The 16,302-nt window shown below is 40.6% G+C and overlaps 1 protein-coding gene and 1 long non-coding RNA gene across 4 annotated transcripts in view; both read left to right on the top strand.

The window, feature by feature from the left end:
- The first annotated feature begins 3,858 nt into the window (after nt 1–3,858).
- Nucleotides 3,859–5,345, top strand: LOC141765498 (uncharacterized). Its single transcript, XR_012593517.1, has 3 exons — nt 3,859–4,039; nt 4,213–4,313; nt 4,461–5,345. It is a non-coding gene; the product is annotated as an uncharacterized LOC141765498 (long non-coding RNA).
- Nucleotides 5,346–13,218: 7,873 nt separating this feature from the next.
- LOC141765512 (polypeptide N-acetylgalactosaminyltransferase 18-like) overlaps nt 13,219–16,302 on the top strand; it is a 215,266-nt gene continuing 212,182 nt past the window's right edge. For all 3 annotated transcript variants that reach the window (XM_074631545.1, XM_074631544.1, XM_074631543.1), the window contains exon 1: nt 13,219–13,774. In XM_074631545.1, coding sequence (XP_074487646.1) covers nt 13,531–13,774 — 244 coding nt within the window. In that variant the 5' untranslated portion in view covers nt 13,219–13,530. The remainder of the gene's footprint in view (nt 13,775–16,302) is intronic.

The following is a 16,302-nucleotide window of genomic DNA, read 5'->3' as shown; positions in this document are numbered from 1 at the left end:
TGCTGTCTGTTGTATGTTGTTTATGTATGTTCAATGAATTTGAAAAAATCCTGACCACAAAACTGGCGAAAAACTGTTTAACAGTCTAACTCAAAACACTTTTTAAGTTGTGGTGGAGAAAAGGACACTAAACAAACTGTTATCCATCATGGATAATCCTGACCACCCTCTCCAACACCTACTGGACAGACAGCGGACTGATTCAGCTTTGCTGTCAAAAGGACTGATACAGGAAATCTTTCCTGCCCAAAGCAATTACTCTATACAACACCTCACCTGTCTAACAGAGAACTCCCAGCTTTGTAATTTCTGTCTCAACCACACTTCATTCTATTTTTTTGGCTCCTGTAATAATCTTGCACATGTAGAATTTGCACATCGGTTTAATACCAATGCCAATCGGAGCTCTGGATTCCATTTTCAGGCAACGAATCGTGTGGCTGATCTCCGCCACGTCATCCATTTTTGAATAGCCAATCACAGCCGTCCCAGCGGACGCGATGCGGAGGAGGGACTTTTAAACTATTCACCGCCTATTCAGCTACAGACAGGTAAATTTCATTATTAACATTATATTCAGCTACAGACAGGTAAATGTCATTATTAACATTATATTCAGCTACAGACAGGTAAATGTCATTATTAACATTATATTCAGCTACAGACAGGTAAATGTCATTATTAACATTACGTAACATTGATATTGGGTTCTCTTAGACAATACGGATTAAACGTGTTTTAGCTTTCTGGCGTTTTTTAATGTGGGCTGATTAAGAGTCGCTGTGAAATCAAAGAATAGGTTTGTAATGTTACTCTGTCTAAGCTCGCCTGGCTTTAATTATGTTAGCTAGACTTGGTGAATAAGTTACCAATCACTTTATCATCTGTTCAGAGCTCTGATTAGAGCTCTGATCATTATGCTGAGGCTACGTTACAGTTACAGTTACAGTTACAGTTACATAGAGGTAACGTTACTCCTTCTGTATGAGCTCCTCAGCGTTGTTAAACTAACACAGTCACTTCTTTTAGCTCAGACAGGTAACTGTAAGATAACTGTGGTGTTATATTAATGATTATATGATCATAAACGTTATGTTAATACTAAAGCTATATATACATATACAGTATGACTGCTGCTGTATTAGCTTCTTAGCGTTGTGAAACAAAGTTTACTATCACAGTCACTGTTTTTAGCTCAGACAGGTAACTGTCAGATAACTGCTGTGTTATATTAATGTTCATGATTCATGATTATATGATCATAAACGTTATATTAAACGTTCATACTTAAGTTATATAAACATGACTGTAGTTTACAAGGTTTTTCAAGGTAAAAGAAACATAATTATCATATGTGTGAAATTGTTTCTACATATAAGTTTTATTTCAATGTCTGTTTAGACTTCTCCAGGCTGTCAGTCATCCTGTATCCTCTGCCCCAGAAGCTCAGCCTGCAGTCCAGTCTGAATCCTCACCTCAGGTGGCAGAAATACAGTTGGTAAGTAATGTTTACATAAACCTCACAACAAAGCAATAGTAACAGTTGGGTCGAATCTATTTAACATACAACAGACAGCATACGGACATTAAGACACTATATGTTACATGTAGTGTAATTTCACAGCAGTTTATCCTGTTTATTTGCTTACTGATGACAAATTGTATGTTTAGGGGACGGGCATGGTGTGCCAGGTATGGATCGGGTTGACAGCCTTGCAGAGCACCTGGTAGAACTGAGGACACAGACCTCCATGACTCTCAGCAACCAGCAGGTTAGTAATATCTGTAATTTGGAATACCATGCTTAGTCCAAAAAGAATAAGACAATGTTGTTGTTTTCATTTCATTAATTACTCACATAAGCCTGTTGTGTGAATAAATATTCAGTCTCTGTTGTTCTTTTCATGTTTCTTTATAAGGGAAGCACAATTGTGGCCCTGTAGCAAAACCTGCTGGACGTTGACAGAGGGCCCAGCAATCTACAGTGGGCTGGTCACTGCCGGAGGCCCCGCTGGAGTCTGAGCTGAAGGAGTTTCTGGTGAATCTGTGTGCTGTAAATCATTCTGTCTGATGTTGCAGGGAATCAGACCCAATGACAAACATTAAGAATAGTATTATCTTCTTCAAATTATTTGTTCTTGTTGTTTCACGTGTTCCAGGCCCAAAGACAATAAAGTTAAAGCTTTAATATCATTACTGTCTCAATTCATGTGTATTCCTATGGTTATTTTTTTAATTAATTACACACAGCAAGTCCATCCCAATATTGCTCAACTATTCTCCAGTACATTATGATTTATTCTACTAACATTTTGACCTATCTTGCCTAACAGTTCATTAATCAGTCATAAGGAGGATGTATGCAATAATATTAAGCGTCTTTGAGATTACTAAAAAGCGCTATATAAATCTAATATATTATTATTATTATTATTATTATTATAATAATGCAAAACATCATCATGGATGATGATAATGTTTTGTATATTTGTTATCTGTAGTAATCTACCAGTTATATGACTGTATAAGGAAACCTGAACGATTTTCAATATTAACGTATTAGTTGCAGTGCACAAGTCTTGCATTAAAATTATATCTTGAGTCAATTCAAGTTTACACGAGCAACACAAACTATTTTTTACTGCATATTATAAACTTCGACCCTGCCAGAGACGAGATTCGAACTGCCTCTCAAGTGGACATGTATTCTTCCCCCCGAAAAGCACAAAAAATAATGTTTTTATTCTTTAACAAAAATACTATGGTGTATAAAGACTTCAAAACACCATGTGGGTGAAAATAAGAGCTACAGAATTGTGTTTTCTTCTCTCTTTCTCTCTTTTTCTTTCTTTTCCTCTCTTTTCCTCCTCTTTTCCTCTCCCCCCTTTCTCCCCCTTTTTCCACCTTCTTCCCCCGCCCATCCACACTATTGTTCCCCAGCTTTTGCGGCAGCGGGAGAGGGATAGAGTGGGTCTGCCGACGAATCAGCTTCCAGGATTTCCATTTTCTCTCGACAAATCATGTGGCGGCTTTCCATTTTCAATACCGACGTCATCCATTTTCACCGCGGATACAGCCAATCGGAGCTCTGGATTCCATTTTCAGGCAACGAATCGTGTGGCTGATCTCCGCCACGTCATCCATTTTTGAATAGCCAATCACAGCCGTCCCAGCGGACGCGATGCGGAGGAGGGACTTTTAAACTATTCACCGCCTATTCAGCTACAGACAGGTAAATGTCATTATTAACATTACGTAACATTGATATTGGGTTCTCTTAGACAGTACGGATTAAACGTGTTTTAGCTTTCTGGCGTTTTTTAATGTTGGCTGATTAAGATTCGCTGTGAAATCAATGAATAGGTTTGTAATGTTACTCTGTCTGAGCTAGCCTGGCTTTAATTATGTTAGCTAGACTTGGTGAATAAGTTACCAATCACTTTATCATCTGTTCAGAGCTCTGATCATTATGCTGAGGCTACGTTACAGTTACAGTTACATAGAGGTAACGTTACTCCTACTGTATGAGCTCCTCAGCGTTGTTAAACTAACACAGTCACTTCTTTTAGCTCAGACAGGTGAGATAACTGTGGTGTTATATTAATGATTATATGATCATAAACGTTATGTTAATACTAAAGCTATATATACATATACAGTATGACTGCTGCTGTATTAGCTTCTTAACGTTGTGAAACAAAGTTTACTATCACAGTCACTGTTTTTAGCTCAGACAGGTAACTGTCAGATAACTGCTGTGTTATATTAATGTTCATGATTCATGATTATATGATCATAAACGTTATATTAAACGTTCATACTTAAGTTATATAAACATGACTGTAGTTTGTAAGGTTTTTCAAGGTAAAAGAAACATAATTATCATATGTGTGAAATTGTTTCTACATATAAGTTTTATTTCAATGTCTGTTTAGACTTCTCCAGGCTGTCAGTCATCCTGTATCCTCTGCCCCAGAAGCTCAGCCTGCAGTCCAGTCTGAATCCTCACCTGGTGTCTCAGGTGGCAGAAATACAGTTGGTAAGTAATGTTTACATAAACCTCACAATAAAGCAATAGTAACAGTTGGGTCGAATCTATTTAACATACAACAGACAGCATACGGACATTAAGACACTATATGTTACATGTAGTGTAATTTCACAGCAGTTTATCCTGTTTATTTGCTTACTGATGATAAATTGTATGTTTAGGGGACGGGCATGGTATGCCAGGTATGGATCGGGTTGACAGCCTTGCAGAGCACCTGGTAGAACTGAGGACACAGACCTCCATGACTCTCAGCAACCAGCAGGTTAGTAATATCTGTAATTTGGAATACTATGCTTAGTCCAAAAAGAATAAGACAATGTTGTTGTTTTCATTTCATTAATTACTCACATAAGCCTGTTGTGTGAATAAATATTCAGTCTCTGTTGTTCTTTTCATGTTTCTTTATAAGGGAAGCACAATTGTGGCCCTGTAGCAAAACCTGCTGGACGTTGACAGAGGGCCCAGCAATCTACAGTGGGCTGGTCACTGCCGGAGGCCCCGCTGGAGTCTGAGCTGAAGGAGTTTCTGGTGAATCTGTGTGCTGTAAATCATTCTGTCTGATGTTGCAGGGAATCAGACCCAATGACAAACATTAAGAATAGTATTATCTTCTTCAAATTATTTGTTCTTGTTGTTTCACGTGTTCCAGGCCCAAAGACAATAAAGTTAAAGCTTTAATATCATTACTGTCTCAATTCATGTGTATTCCTATGGTTATTTTTTTAATTAATTACACACAGCAAGTCCATCCCAATATTGCTCAACTATTCTCCAGTACATTATGATTTATTTTACTAACATTTTGACCTATCTTGCCTAACAGTTCATTAATCAGTCATAAGGAGGATGTATGCAATAATAATAATGCAAAACATCATCATGGATGATGATAATGTTTTGTATATTTGTTATCTGTAGTAATCTACCAGTTATATGACTGTATAAGGAAACCTGAACGATTTTCAATATTAATGTATTAGTTGCAGTGCACAAGTCTTGCATTAAAATTATATCTTGAGTCAATTCAAGTTTACACGAGCAACACAAACTATTTTTTACTGCATATTATAAACTTCGACCCTGCCAGAGACGAGATTCGAACTGCCTCTCAAGTGGACATGTATTCTTCCCCCCGAAAAGCACAAAAAATAATGTTTTTATTCTTTAACAAAAATACTATGGTGTATAAAGACTTCAAAACACCATGTGGGTGAAAATAAGAGCTACAGAATTGTGTTTTCTTCTCTCTTTCTCTCTTTTTCTTTCTTTTCCTCTCTTTTCCTCCTCTTTTCCTCTCCCCCCTTTCTCCCCCTTTTTCCACCTTCTTCCCCCGCCCATCCACACTATTGTTCCCCAGCTTTTGCGGAGTCGGTAGAGCGAGCGCCCATGTAACGCCAAGGCTCAGTCCTAGCAGCGGTGGACCCGGGTTCGAATCCGGCCTGTGGTCCTTTCGCATGTCATTTCTCTCTCTCCCCCTTTCCAACACTCTATCCACTGTCCTATCAATAAATACTTAAAAATCACCCCAAAAAATAACTTAAAGGTCACATATTATACTCCATTTAAACTAGTTATTATAGGTCTCAGACACCTCCAAACCATGTCTCTGAAGTTTTTTTTTCAAAAAAACAATCAGATCATGCATTCCAGCATGTCTCTATAACCTCTGTTTCAGCCCATTTCCAAAAGTGCTGATTTCTGTGTCTGCAGCCTCTGTCTCCTCCCACTCTGCTCTGATTGGTCAGCGTTTTCTGTCAATCAAACGTCCTCAACAACACAGCGTCACCCTCCCCGCCCCCCTCGCGGCCTGAGAGCAGGGAGAGAGAGGAGTGGAGAGAGAGGAGCTAGAATAGAGCTTATAAACCACTTTAAAGTTTATAAACCAGAAACTTCACCCAGCGCACGTTACCGGAGGAATCTGATCAGAAATCGGCGACACATGATGAACATCTGCGGTCCAGATTCCAGGTTTTCCTGACGGTTTCTCTCAGGTAAATAATACTATTTATATCTCTGTTAGTTAGCTCAGTGTTTACCTCATGCATCAACTCTGTAAATCGTAAACATACACTCTGTTTTACGTCTGTCTTTACAGATCCATCTGTGAGAAATGACCGACAGAATCATCCCAGAGGAGAGCAGACAGCTGAGAGCAGATGGCTCTGTTTACATGGAGATACAGAGCTAACCCGTTAGCATGTAACTACATGCTAACGGGTTAGCTCTGTTTACATGGAGATACAGAACTAACCCGTTAGCATGTAGCTAACCCGTTAGCATGTAGCTACATGCTAACGGGTTAGCTACATGCTACCGCTATGACACGTTGTGTAAACACATCGACCATCAGGGTGGAAAATAGAAGATGTGAAACAGTAGTCAGTTCATTATTTCTGCTAAAAGATAAATGTATGGAAGATCAGAGTAATGGTATATTATTTACAGTAGTAGCTGTCTCTGTGTTACCATGACTACAGACCACCGGAGCTTAGCTTACCATAGTTTACCAGAGCTGAAAGACTTTCTCCTGTACCATGTTAACATAACTGCAGGTGGGATGATTACAAATGCTGTGAATAATTAATATTGTCATCTGTCAACTCAAATAAAGTTTGACTGTGAAACAGAAATGTGTTGTGTTGCTTACAAGTCACTATTTACTACCTGTAATCTGCTACATGCATGACATCAAATATATATAATATATAAATATCATCTGTTTAAACAGTGTAATTACATAAAGCCTTTGTGAAAGAACATGTTATATTTAGATGATGGGAGTACATGAAGCCTGTTCTGCTGGTTCTTGCAGACTAACAGTAGGAGCTACTTTGCTCAAGTTAGGTTGAGGAGGAGAGACAGGACGCGCTGTGGGGCGGGGTCAGCTACTGAAGGTTCTGCTCTGGTTCGACCAGGAAACCCTCACGTGGCTTGCATTCTCTAATGACGTCAGAATACAAGGAAAAAAGCGAATTTTTTTTCTGCACCCATTTCCGGACAAACGGAGGAGGAGAAAAAGAGAGAGGATGGTCTTTTATGATACTATGGTGGCCTGTAGACACACTGGGGACAGATATTGATGTTTAAAAGACATGGAAAAGTGCATTTTGCATAATAGGTGACCTCTAAAAAAAAAATTAAAAAAAATAATAATTCTGATTTCTTAATAAAGTCATGAGAGTTCCTCCTCAAGCGAGTCGTTAGATGTAGGCTGATCTTAAAACAGCAGTATAACACTGAACACTGATGGGAACGTTGATAGATTCTAGGCTATTAGAGAATGAAATTGTGAGAGAAAAAATGCCTTATAGACACTAAGCTACTTTCATTAGCTTTACAAAGCTGGGGGCACAATTCAGTAACCATTTTATCCTAGGCTGGTGCACAAAATGCACAATAAGAAGGATCATGAGTCAAGTTTTATTTATTCTAGGAGCCTATTTATCTACAATTCTTTCTGATGTGCTGAGAGATAAATAGAAAAAAGTAAATGAATAACAAAGAAATATCCGAAACAAATAAACATGAAATAGGCACAAATCCCATCTTGTTGTGTGCTTGATCTATCATTGCTGCTGTAACTCAGAAATTTCCCCTCTGGGATTAATATAGCACCTACCTTGTCCTCAGATCCTTATTATGTGAAACAAGCTAACAAATTAGGTTAACTATCATTTCAGCAAACATTCACAATAATAATTGGAATGAAGTGTATCTACTCTAAAGCAGATTTATCTTTCTCCATCTGTCCATTGTTCAAACTGAATCTTCCATCGTTTCTCAGACAAACAGAAGCATGTGGCTACTTATTATGCATAATGATGTCATCGGACCTTTCCGGACCTCGTGGTAGGATATTTAATCTAACAATCCTTCTTGGTTGGCATCATGTAGCGTTCCATGCAGCAGTGATATGAGCGAGGGCTTTACTCAATATTACTCAATAATATAATATCCTTGATATGACTTTGGGTCCTCTGGCTACGGACGTTTTGAAAGCCCGTCACTCGGATCCCTACACATCAGTCAGTAAGACAAACAGTTTTCAGTCAGATATACAGCTGCTAGAAAAAGGCTTTTTTTTAATCTCCTGGCAGCTTGTGTAGGAGTAAAAAACACCGCCGACATTGGGTGCAATCTTTACGCATGGAGCATCTCGTTGCGGGGAGTAAAATACCCTACCGCCGTTGCGTCTTTACGCATGGAGCATCCCGTTAGCGCCCGGTTTTGCTTCTCCCTGTTAAATATATATATATATTTTTTCCCTGGAGCCTCGTGGGTCCTTGTATATGGTCGGGACCGGGGGCTTGAGCCCCAATAAGCCCGTGCATTAAGACGGCGATGCAAGCAGAGTGTGTATTGTCGGAAAAACGGGATTTCGAAACAATGGGCTGTCGGTCTAATGGGCTTTCGGTCCAGTGGTGCATTTGTCGGACTATTGGGTTGTCGGAATAATGGGTTGTCGGAACAATGACATGGCACTGCGCAAGCTTGGAGGATGACGTATGACTTGCAGATTCTTCTATAGTCATACGTCCGTCCTCTCTCCATACGTGCCTCGACCTTCCCTTCATCCAGAGAGAGTACTCTATACCTTGTGCCGACATTTTAATATTCCGTATCATAGCAACCAGAAACAACCAAATCACAGCTGAAAAAAAAACAACTCTGCGCCCCATTGCCCTTCTATGTTCTGCATTTAACAGTAAACAAGAATTTGATTTGTTTTAAAACTGTCATCTTTGTCATTTAAAAAGCAACAATATACCTAATAATAGCCTAACAATAAAGTGTATTTATATAGCACTAAAATCAGGACATATAAAGCAATTTACAAAAAATTGAAGAAGTTGCAATAATACTGCATATCGTGAGCCAATCATTATCACTGCAGGGGAAATTTCTTTACTGCGACAGACCTAGTTAAAGGGGAGTTTTTCTTGCAACTGTCGCAACGAGTGCGTGCTCATGGGGAACCTCTCGTTGGGTCTTTCTGTAAATTATAGAGATTGGTCTAGACCTGCTCTATATGAAAATTGTCTCGAGATAACTTCGTTTATGATTTGACGCTATATAAAAATAAATTTAATTGAATTAAATTTAGTTTCAGTTTCCCAAAAAATGTTTCACTGCTTATTTTCGTTGTCGTTTTAATTTACTATAATAGCCCTGGTATGAACCACCTGACAATGAGCATTATACGTCTCCTTTAAAATAAAGCATATCCTCATGCTGCACATTTGAAAAAATAAAAAAGACTGCCTCCTTTTTAGGCCAAAATAAGAGAGATGAAAGATGGAAGTGAGACAGACAGACTGACAGATGGACAGACAGTGAGTTAGACAAGATTGAAAGCAGCATAGAACAGAGAGCCTTAATATTTCAGATCTAATGCATTATTTATATCCCAGGCAAGTCGGCTGGATCTGCCAGAGTGCTCTCGGGTGAATGGATAGTTTTCGATTCATGGGCATACGTGTGTGTGTGTGTGTGTGTGTGTGTGTGTGTACGTGTGTAACTGCGCGTAACTGCGCAAGTGTGTGTATGATTGGTGAAGTATCGGATGAAAGACAAAGATGAAAGCAGCAGCCTAGAGGCTCTAACTGTGAGATCCATCTGTTGGTGGTGTGGAGCTCTGAAGTCACTTTAGCTTTCAGGTAGGCACCTTAGGTGGCCAGTGCTCAGAGGTGAGTGTGTATGTGTGTGCGTGTGTTCATAAGAAGTCAAGGAGGAGGGGAAGTGATGCAGATGAGAAGCTTTTGGACAAACCACCTGCTAGCAGCAAAGTCATTAAGCCTCTTATTTACTGTAAAATATACACACAGATTCAGATGCTCTCTCTCTCACAGACACACACACACACACACACAGGGAGTGTACAAAAATGACTTGGGAGGGAAGGGGGGCTGAAGAAACTTATCTTTCAACTACTAAAAAAGCAAGGCCCTCCCCAGCGTTATTGATGTTTCCTTTGGACCCTCAACCCAGTATCTCAAAATAATATATCAGCATTAATCACTACAGTTCAGTTAACCATTAATAACTAAACATGCATTAAGAATTTAAGATAGTGTACTCTTATTTAAATCTTGATATGTTAATAGAATGTAGCAATCAAACTACAATTGAAGCAGACTTAGCTAAAGGCATAGTTAGGCTGGTTGGCAAACATAATGTGTGCCCTATTGACTTTTCAGCTACTCTTTTTTTTTAACCAAAAACTACTAAATAACAGTTTTTTTACCACTGTCACGAAGCAAACCTGAAAAAGGTAAAAGATCTGAGGCTGCTGAGGGGATGATATCTTGTTGCCCTACCTCTGATTTCAAATATCAAAAATAACGTTGGATAATGTTGGAGCCTAATAAAAGAAATGGACTAAAATAGCCCAAAAATCTGGGTTTAAAATGTGGTTTAATAAATTGTTATTCTGTGTGCCATATGAAAACAATATGTATCCAGCCATCCATTTTCCTCCGCTTATCCGGGGTCGGGTCGCGGTGGGCAGCAGGCTTAGCAAGGAATTCCAGACATCCCTCTCCTAAGCAACGTTTTCCAGCTCTTCCTGGGGGACCCCGAGGTGTTCTCAGGCCAGACTAGATTATAATCTCTCCAGCGTGTTCTGGGTCTACCCCGGGTTAGACCCTACCAGTTACGGACCAGCACGTCCAACGCCTGGAAACCCTCCAAAGGGAGGCGTCCAGGAGGCATCCTGATCAGATGTTGAACCACCTCAGCTGGTCCCTTTCGATGCGAAGGAGCAGCGGCTCTACTCCGAGCTCCCTCCGGATGACTGAGCTCATCACCCTATCTCTGAGGCTGAGCCCAGCCACCCTACCAAGGATCTCATTTCGGCTGCTTGTATGCTTAAATCTGGAGATGGAACGGCCAACTTCCGGTCACATGACTGGAGTGCAGCCAATAGGAACACTCTCTCAATGAAATGACCTGTGATTGGTCAAAGTCTCCCGTCAAGGGCTAGATTTTCTAAAGCCCGAAAACAGAGCCATGAGGAGGAGCAGAAGTCTAGTTTTCTCTCAGAACACTTGAATTACAATATGCTGAAAGGTTATTATGGAATTTTTGCCAAACGACGCCAAAAACATACGAATCCTAATGGTGTGTTGAAGAAAAGGTATTACGCTACTTTTTTGGTGTTTTGCTTCTTTGAAAACTGTATTTTAATTTCTTTCTACTTTTTTTTTAGATTGTGTTCACCGTTGTTTATATGTGTACCTTTGTGTTTTTGTTTTATTTTAATTTATTTATTTAACAGGGGCAATGCACATTAATCAGCATCACTGTAAATGTGCCAAAAGGTTCATTCAATGGTTGTACCTGGGCCAGATGTTAGATTAACCTCCTATTGTGACTTGGATAGTCTATGAAACTTTTTTTAATATGAGTTCTTGTAAAGCGGAGTGATGTTGAGTTTTTTGTGTGTCGTTGTTTGGGGGCAGGACTAATACATAAGGAGAAGGAAAAAAAGAAAAGAAAAGTAAAATAAAGGATAATAAGACAAAGTTAAAAGGCCCTCCTTTGCTCTCCCAAAAAAGGTCAAACTAGTCTCCATTAAAGGTCCCATATCGTGCTAATTTTCAGGTTTATACTTGTATTTTGTGTTTCTACTAGAACATGTTTACATGCTGTAATGTTCAAAAAACACATTATTTTCCTCATACTGTCTGTCTGAATATGCCTGTATTTACCCCTCTGTCTGAAACGCTCCGTTTTAGTGTATTGCAACGGAATAGCGTTGCTAGGCAACAGTTTGGGTACATGTTTACTTCAGCTGATGTTATTTACATGTATACACTGCAACAGGAAATAAACTGGGACACATTTAGAATGTTTACTTTTCAAACCGTGTAATGGTCTAAATATTGTATATTTGTGACATCACAAATGGACAGAAAACGGCTTGTTTCAAACGCACAATTTCTGAATACGGGCTGTGTGTATTTCTCTGTATATTGAGCGTTTTGATAGTTTAACAGTATTTATAAATAACTTAAAGGGACTTTTTGTAACTTCTTACACGTATAAATCTTTGCGGGTCGGTGTCCCATGCGCGCTCGCGTGTGGCTACGCTGTTCAGACTCAGACTCCAACACAAACTACACGGAAGCACCAAAACCTCTTGGTTGTATCTAGTGAAGCCCGTCTGTTAAACAGTGTTGGCCGCGGTCGGAGGACGCGGGGGAGACCGTAGCTTTGGTCTCCAGGACCAGAGTCTCTGCTGTACTCTGCTCCTCTGCCTGTCTTTCACTCACACACCGCGCGCGTTCTCGCTCTTTCGCTCCACTCTCACGTGCATGTGCACACACTCCACACTGCAGAAGAGTTAGTTTAACTCTGAGAATATCTAGTGAATGGAGTGGACGTTTGTGCAGAAATAACTGCTGCAGCTCCTCCAGACCAACAGAGGTATCCCGTGTCTTGTGAAGTGACGGGGCTCCGCAGAGAGAAACGTTATCGTCTCCTACCAAAACTCCGGTGTCTCCCCTGTTCCCGCCGGCCGCGGTCGGGAGGCTGAGGCAGGAAAAGCCAACACTAGGATCAGCATTGATTCATGGAGAGACCTTCGTCTGGTCAGCTAACATTACTGCCAAGCAGCAGAAATATAGAGTGATATTGTGGTTTTAGCTGACGTGTCACCTCACTGTTTTGAGTGATGCTCGTTCACTTCTATGTGGAGCGAGCACAAGCGCGAACCCAACGCTGACTTTCGTTGACTTAACGGCCACAGGTGTCACTGTTAACAAGCAATTTCTGATTCTTACAAACAGTCCCCTTAAACCTTTTTTAGAATATAAAAGACATGAAAATTTCACTTTTTACAATATGGGACCTTTAAGCCAAAAGAAAACAGGGCTCCTCTAATAATTGTGCTACAGTCCTGAAAACTGAATCTACAGTGTTGGAACACACTCACAAAACTGCACGCACATCACAAACAACACACACTCAAGACAGTAGCCTACAATCTTTGCTCTAAAACGCACCTGTTTCCCTGCCATTACCTCACCGCGCCTATCCATCACTGTTTGGATCGATGCACTTAAGCTTCTAAGCGTCGCCCCCCCCCCCCCCCCGTGTATCTCTAGCTTTGGGGGGGGCGGCAGTGGTACCAGCAGAGCCCGCCCCTCCCCTCCTATTGGCCTGTGTGAGGACTACCGGCTGCGTCTGGCGGCTCTGCAGGCTGAGCGCAGCGCGACTCTCCGGGCTGCTCAGCGGGGACTCTCCTTGTTGGAATAAATACCACAGAAATAGTAGTATTATTATTATTACGGCAAGCTTAAAGCCTCCGGAGGATTTATGTCTCAGCCGGGACCCGAGCGTGCAGAGGCGGACTGACTCCACAGCATCGCAACGCTCCAGTTGGACACATTTAGTCGAGTGCGTCTTCTCCTCCTCCTCAATCCACCTGCCTGCCTGCGCGCGTTTGGAACACAGGAAGCCCATGGAGGGATGTCGCGATGCTGTGCTCAAGGAGAACGAAAACTTTGGTGTCGACATGCGTGATACTGAGCGGCATGACCAACATTGTGTGTCTCCTGTACGTCGGCTGGATCACCAACTATGTGGCCAACGGGGGTCCCAAAGTTGCGGAGAGCGGCGGGGAGGCCGACAGAAAGTTGGAGGAGGACAGTAGAGGAGAGACGCTGAGGATTATGGAGAGGCTGGACCGGCTGGAGAGCGTCGTCAACGAGCACATCAAAGGTCAGCCACAGATGAGTGTTTGTTCTGGTCAAAAGTTTGAAGTCATCAAAGTCAGATATGATTAAAAAATGGGTCTGAAGCAGCCTCCAGAGAGAAGGAGGATGACTAAAGTGTGTACACCACCAACACCTTAAAGGTCCCATATTATAAAAAAAGTGACATTTTCATGGCTTTTATATTATAAAGCAGGTTTAAGTTCTATATATATACTGTGAAAGTATTGAAACGCTCAATCCACAGGGAAATACACACAGCCTGTATACAGAAACTCTGCGTTTGAAACAAGCTGTCAGGATTTTTTGTGATGTCACAAATATACAATATTAAGACCATTTACACAGATTTAAACATCCCAAATGTGTCCCAGTTTATTCCTGGTTGCAGTGTATGTGAATGTCATCAGCTGACAGGAAGAAAAACATGGACCCAAGCTGTTGCCTAGCGACGCAATTCCGTTGCAATTTCGTCACAATTCCGTTGAAATGCGCTAAAACGGAGCGTTTCAGACAGAGGGTAAATACAGGCATATTCAGGCTGACAGTATGAGGAAAATAAAGTTTTTTTTTAACATTACAGCATGTAAACATGTTCTAGTAAAAACACAACATACAAGTATGAACCTGAAAATGAGCACGATATGGGACCTTTAAATCCCTGTAGGAACATTATGGTTACATGAACTGTTGTTATACTGAACACACTAGTCTATTTATCAGTTACCTACAGTGAATGACTTGACCGTACGTAGCCTACTTTGTGAGGGCAGCTGCAGTATTTACTAAAAGTAAAAAGAAAATATGCGATTTGGAACATAGCCTTGTGGTTGCCATGGTTTTTGGCTCATGTAGTTATTGAAGTTTGCTATCCATCATTGTGATCACATAATATTATAATAATAAGCGAAAGGCTAACTTTAGGTTAACGGCAATAATATCTGAATCATGCCGTCCCAATGTTAGAATAAGCCCAAAAAAAGCACATTTTTAGCATAGGCTACTTGCCAACCTTGAGACCTTAAAATAAGGGAGGATTTCTAAACCAAAGCGGGAGGTCTGAGGGTCGTCCCCCAGGAAAATGTGAGTTTCAGAGACTGCATTCTGGAGACTTTAAAAGAGTGAAAATAATAAGTACACTGCAACAGCATTGTTATGTTAACTTTTGATCTTACCTTCCAATGTGAGTATAGAGCATCAAATCCATTGACAGTTAGTGTCCCATTTTAATGTACTATTTGTATTTGCATCATCGCCCCATTTATATCCCTCTCTGGCCAACTCCTCAAACTCAGCCTAAATTCAGAAATCAGATTAGGTCATTTGTCCAACAACACAATTCAGGTCAGAGCTGGACGAACTTGTACATGTCAATCAGAAGTTACAAATCAAGTCTTCCTTAAAGGTCACATATTATACTCCATTTAAACTAGTTATTATAGGTCTCAGACACCTCCAAACCATGTCTCTGAAGTTTTTTTTTCAAAAAAACAATCAGATCATGCATTCCAGCATGTCTCTATAACCTCTGTTTCAGCCCATTTCCAAAAGTGCTGATTTCTGTGTCTGTAGCCTCTGTCTCCTCCCACTCTGCTCTGATTGGTCAGCGTTTTCTGTCAATCAAACGTCCTCAACAATAGCGTCACCCTCCCCCTCCCTCCCGGAGAACCTCTCTCTCTCTCTCTCTAGAGAGCAGACAGAGAGGAGAGCAGACAGCTGAGAGCAGATGGCTCTGTTTACATGGAGATACAAAGCTAACCCGTTAGCATGTAGCTACATGCTAACGGGTTAGCTCTGTTTACATGGAGATACAAAGCTAACCCGTTAGCATGTAGCTAACCCGTTAGCATGTAGATACATGCTAACGGGTTAGCTACATGCTACCGCTATGACACGGTGTGTAAACACAGCGACCATCAGGGTGGAAAATAGAAGATGTGAAACAGTAGTCAGTTCATTATTTCTGCTAAAAGATAAATGTATGGAAGATCAGAGTAATGGTATATTATTTACAGTAGTAGCTGTCTCTGTGTTACCATGACTACAGACCACCGGAGCTTAGCTTACCATAGTTTACCAGAGCTGAAGACTTTCTCCTGTACCATGTTAACATAACTAACTAACAGGTGAGATGATTACAAATGCTGTGAATAATTAATATTGTCATCTGTCTACTCAAATAAAGTTTGACTGTGAAACAGAAATGTGTTGTGTTGCTTACAGTCACTATTTACTACCTGTACTCTTCTACATGCATGACATCAAATATATATAATATATAAATATCATCTGTTTAAACAGTGTAATTACATAAAGCCTTTGTGAATGAACATGTTATATTTAGATGATGGGAGTACATGAAGCCTGTTCTGCTGGTTCTTGCAGACTAACTGTAGGAGCTACTTTGCTCAAGTTCGGTTGAGGAGGAGAGACAGTGACGCGCTGTGGGGCGGGGTCAGCTACTGAAGGTTCTGCTCTGGTTCGACCAGGAAACCCTCACGTGGCTTGCATTCTCTAATGACGTCAGAATACAAG

Source organism: Sebastes fasciatus, chromosome 4 (genome assembly GCF_043250625.1).
Source record: "Sebastes fasciatus isolate fSebFas1 chromosome 4, fSebFas1.pri, whole genome shotgun sequence".
NCBI classification, from domain to species: domain Eukaryota; kingdom Metazoa; phylum Chordata; class Actinopteri; order Perciformes; family Sebastidae; genus Sebastes; species Sebastes fasciatus.
Note: the sequence above shows the minus strand (reverse complement) of the source record. Positions and strands in the feature narration are given on the sequence as shown.